Below are 5,383 nucleotides of genomic sequence, written 5' to 3'. Positions count from 1 at the left end.
TGAGACATCAAAACACTCTAGCTAATAGTTCAACTATTAACTATTTTAATAAATTAGTTAATTGTTAGTTACTTATTTATTAGCTAGCTAATTTACTACCCTTTTTAGCCAACTAACTATTAGTTTTAGGACATTCAAAAATCATGGTTGTATCTGTGGTTGGATCGTAATCTAATTAATCAGATGATTTACTTGCACGCTTATACAGAATAACTGCTTGCATAATCGTCGTTGCCGACATTCAAACACCCCCCGTATAATAGACATCGAACTGTGCAGGCCTCGTTCGTATCCGCCCATACTTCCAAACAGTGTGCTGCAACCAGATTTGATTTGGTATCTTATTTGCTCCGCTCGTACGTGTTTGTATTATTCAGATTTGGTAGGATACGGTTTAGCACTAAACCAAAGATATTTGGTGCAACAACTCATCATTTCACTTGCTACAATAATTTATATATAAGTCACCATTATTAAGCACACCAGGTACAATATATATATATATATATATATATATATATATATATATATATATATATATATATATATATATATATATATATATATATATATATATATATATATATAGTTATGGTTTACACGTCAAACCTATAGCATATGCATTTCATTATAATACCTGACAACAATTTGTTGTGCATGATTGAACTAGTAGTAAATTTTATCATTAAGGATTCGCATATCATTATAATACCTGACAAGAATAGCCGGACATTTATTTTCAGCACCATATAGATCAATATGAGTAGGTATTACCTTTAGTTAAAAGACGCTCGGGTTCCAGCCTCTCCCCGCGTTTCACGCGCTCTCGGACGCGCGCGTGCCAACGCGTGGCCGCACGCCACGGACCCGGAATTTTACTTCAAATCATCCAAATTGTGAGCGTTGCGTCTGGTCTTCCTTTCCCAACTCGGTCAACGTATTCGCCATGGCTGCGCCGGGGGTGCGGTCGGGCCGGCGCAGCGTGGGCACGAACTCGATGTCGCCATCTTCGTCGGCGAAGAAGCCGAGGAGGGGAGGCGCCCTGTGGTGGACGTGGAAGCGGCGGAGGAAGGCAGGGTCGGAGATGAGGCGGCGCCAGCGCTTGCAGATGAGGGAGGCGCGGGTCAGCGACGAGGGGAGCGGCGGTAGACGGAGAAAGATCTCTCGATGGAGGTCGTCGTTGTCCGGCAAAGGCGCCACCTCGGTCTCCAGCGCCGGCGAGGTGGCAGTAGCACCCTCGCTCATCTGGCTGCGCTTGTTCTGTGCCGTTCCGTGAGGCCTGTGTTGGCTTTGGCAGTGGAGGGCAAGCGGCGGGGCGGCATATCGGCGTCGACGGAAGCACGCGTTGTTGGGATGGATTGATGAGGACAATTCTCACGAATGATTGAACTGCCGCTCAACTCACCTGACAGATCTGTCTGTGCGTAAGTGCCGGTAAATCTCTTCTCTTCCTTGCTCCTCCTCCCTCCGTCACATGGATTAGTTGTCGATCTTGATTCTTGTTGTTGCCCCCTTCTATTTTCCTATACTGCTGTTTGCGACATATATATGTACGTACATATGTAGTAATATGTTTTCTGTTTGGAGGATAGGAAGACGAGGGTTTGTCTGCATTCGATCTAAAGGTTATAGTGAGCGGCATGTGATGCAGGTCTGTACATCATTGTTCCAAAATTTCCCCATACTCTTGTTTTAAAAAGATTAAGTAATAAGCAACATTATAATTTTAAAAAAATGATAACTGAGAAACCATGTCTTCTACTAATTTGGCTTCAGTAATTTCAAACAAAATGAGAAACGAGAAACCATGTCTATTATTGATTTGTCTTCAGTTATTAGATTTACAGGGAAGCTATGACATTGATATCTAATGCCTAATTTTGAAGGAAACTCATTGGATGGAGCTAACTTGTTTCCTGTGTAGTCCATTTGCATTTTGCAGTACCATTTTATTTTTACTTATTGTTTCATTAATATAAGTTTTGTTAGTTATCTGTATTCAAGTAATGAGTTTCTTTTCATGATGCTTCAATTAGATCCAGACAGACAGTTGTGTAGTATCTTGGCACATCTTAAGCTTTAATGCAATATAATTTATTTGAGAAGTCGTGTGCAGTTTTTTGTCTTGTCTCTGTAAACCATCCCTTCCATCTTAAAACTAACACACCTATGATAGATATGTTCCCCTTGGAGGAAGTTGCATGGTTAGTTCCACACCGTGTCAAGCAATTTTTATAATGGAACCTAGAATAAATGCATGTGGATGCTTGTTCTAACATGACATTTTACTTGCATATAAACTAACAGAAACGGTCAATGGGGTGACCATGAGACTCTACAGGCTGCTACTGACAAGGTCAGACTTTATACAATCCAATTCGTGTTTCAGCTTGCATATCTTGTGTATAGGAGCTGACAAGAATGCTAATGGTTTTAGTCGTCATAATGTAATGTAAGAGCGACAATCTATGATTATGTTCCTTTTGTTTTGATTGGCTAAAAAGGTCCAGATTTGTGTGGTGGAAATAGGTATACGCGACCAGAGGTTACATAGGGTATTTTTAACTTCAGTGAGTTGTTCTATTTGCCATCATTAGTTGCGTCTGCATGGTACTATTTGTCCAGATCCCATATTTGTTAACACTTTCAGGTACCTTGTCTGCTGATCTCGCTGTCAGCCAATTTGTGTATGTGGTGACGAAGAGGATCAAGCTGAGCCAGAGAAGGCCATATTCGTCTTTGCCAAGAACGCCTTGCCACCAACTAGTATAAATTGAACAAACATCACTATCCATTCATTGTTGCTGAAATTGTTGCCACTTATTATTATTTGTCAGACCCCATGTTAGAATTGGGGAACTTCTACATGTTACCAAATCAACCTATGACCACAAGTAGGGATCCAGAACACATGCGTCAACTTCACTACTTTTACAGCTGCCAGTGTGTAAACTTTTACTAAAACTTTTTCTCCATTCACAATCCATTCTCATATGCCTTGTGTGTCTGATATATCTACCATACATTATAGAAGTGACAAGTAGGGATGCACGAAGCACTTATGTCTGCTTCACAGCCTTCACCTTGAGGGCTTCTGGTGTTTATGTTTAGCTTGATTTTTTTGCTAAAACAAGATCACAGAGAACAGTTAACTGGATCATGATCACTAAAATTTGTTTAGGGCCTTACCATTCTGTGAAGAAGCATTTGGATCATGATCCATTACCTCCCCTAGATAACCTGCTTGCTGACAATCGGGTGAGAGAATAATCAGCCACGTTCAGGTTTTAGTTGCATAATCTGGATGAACTTCTTGGCTCATGGCATTCTTTAATGACTGCCAAAGAGTGGCCACATGTATATGCAACTTGACCATGAGCTTTGTATAGTAGAAGAAATGGTTACAATATGGTTTGAGATGATCATGTGTATTGGTGACTGGTACAACTTGTGCCACGTGATTTAATGTGTACAAACATTGTTCCTATACTATAAGTTATGTTATACTTAAATAGGATATGTACCACTTCCACGCACACCTGTGGTGGGAGATCGAGATCCAGTGTGGCCGCAACCACCCCAACGTTCCACGATGAAGAACGAGTCGTCCTCATCCTCGAGCACGCGGCCCTTGGTGAGATCAATAAGATCCTTCACGCCGCTGGCCGCTCACTAAGGTTTTGTGTTTTCGATTTTTTTTGGACTTGTTATGTATTTCCCTGCACATACATTTAGAAAAAACATTATATAAGTACTGCAATCTACAAACCATACCCCTCCATGCGAGAATCATATTCTTACACTGGGAATTTCTTCTATTAATTTAATCTGATATTTACATGGGCAAAATATCACTTTCCAGTATGGGCTTGTAGTAAACCTGACTCAGGGTGTAAATAAAGGCTTGAATAAGGACTATTTTTGAAGTTCAGTGGCCAAATTGACATGGCTTTATGGCCTCCATAGCTCATAAGCAATGTTTACCCCTCCTAGGAATTAGGATAAGACATGTAATGCCTACATTATTGTCTTGGTTCATATTTCATAACCATCGGAACAATGAAAGCCTCACCCATTTTTGGATTGTCTAGATTGGTTTGACGCTGAAAAAGCTATTTGAAGAGGGTGTAGTGAAGCGACGAGATCTGTTTATCACCTCTAAGTTGTGGTATGCTCAAATCTCTAGTGATATTCCAATATTTATGTCTCATGCATCTCATTTTGGAAAAACTCGTACGAAAAGCAGATTTCAGGTGGGATTAGGTCTTCAGTGCATATACACCTGCAATTTGTTGTTTCTATGTGAATTTTTTGTTCGAGTCTGAACATCAACAATTTTGGCGATGTATAGCTGTACCATGCACTATGGAGGTGCGTTGTTTCAAATTTATCTTAAATTCCTAGGCATGTTTTTCTAGGGGACTACCACAGTTCTCTTGAAATTGTGGTAAGAAAACTAATGACACTGAAACATACAATTTTCAGATTTTTCATGGGAGACTCACTGAAGCAGATGCACACAGATACTTGTCAGGCAAAGAGAAGAGCTGAAGATAGGATTAGCTTCTATCTATATTGCAGAGTTTGCTGGTACCAGGAAACACAAAAGAAATACAATACTCCTATCTAGGACCTGTCTAGATCTCCTTCCAGAAAGAAACCATAGGCTGAATGGTGGGGCCACCAGCATAGCATGAGTATACAATGAGAGCAGATCATAACCACCAGCATTATAGCTGATTTTAAAAAGTAAGTGTTACTCTGAAAGTTTCTCCTTTTTAGGGTAACAAATGATTGGATTTTTTGGTTATATACCATTTGTTTGCTTGCATTATAGTTTCTTTTTTGTGGTTTGAATCTAACATGATTATTCCTACTTTTGTTGTATTGTTTATTTTTTTAGAAAAAAACACAGTAAAAATACGGGCCTCCAGTTTATAAACACTCGGCATGTAGACTAGTGAGATAGTATATAGATTAAACAACAGTCAATAAATGATATTAGGAAGAAGCTTGTGTAGCATCGGTGGCCCTATGGGGGCATGCTTTGTTCACAATGCATCAGTGGCCTTGTCAGTTTTATTTTGACCCCCTCAAGGCCTTGCAACCATTTCCCAAGCCACAATATCCAAGAGATGGCAGTGTCACTCAAAGAAGCAGCTGTTCTTAGTATGTGATTTAGGAATTCAATGAATTATATCTATGTATGGTTACACAAGTCCTATGCTGACAATCTGTAACATGTGTATGCTTGTATTTGAACTTGAAACCTGTGTAGGCTGGTGTGAGATCTGTTTGTGGTATTTTTGGTAACCTGAAACCTATTTTCTATGCTGTGTATGTTGCTTTTTGGTAACCTGAAACCTGTTGTGTATGTTGTGCA

The 5,383-nt window shown here is 39.9% G+C and overlaps 1 protein-coding gene across 1 annotated transcript; it reads right to left on the bottom strand.

Moving 5' to 3' along the window:
* Nucleotides 1-885: 885 nt before the first annotated feature.
* On the bottom strand, nucleotides 886-1,429 carry LOC103630907 (uncharacterized). Its single transcript, XM_008651941.3, has one exon. The coding sequence runs from the start codon at nucleotides 1,243-1,245 to the stop codon at nucleotides 886-888; it is 360 nt and encodes a 119-aa protein (XP_008650163.1). The 5' UTR covers nucleotides 1,246-1,429.
* Nucleotides 1,430-5,383: the final 3,954 nt, after the last annotated feature.

Source organism: Zea mays, chromosome 6 (genome assembly GCF_902167145.1).
Source record: "Zea mays cultivar B73 chromosome 6, Zm-B73-REFERENCE-NAM-5.0, whole genome shotgun sequence".
NCBI classification, from domain to species: Eukaryota; Viridiplantae; Streptophyta; class Magnoliopsida; order Poales; family Poaceae; genus Zea; species Zea mays.
Note: the sequence above shows the minus strand (reverse complement) of the source record. Positions and strands in the feature narration are given on the sequence as shown.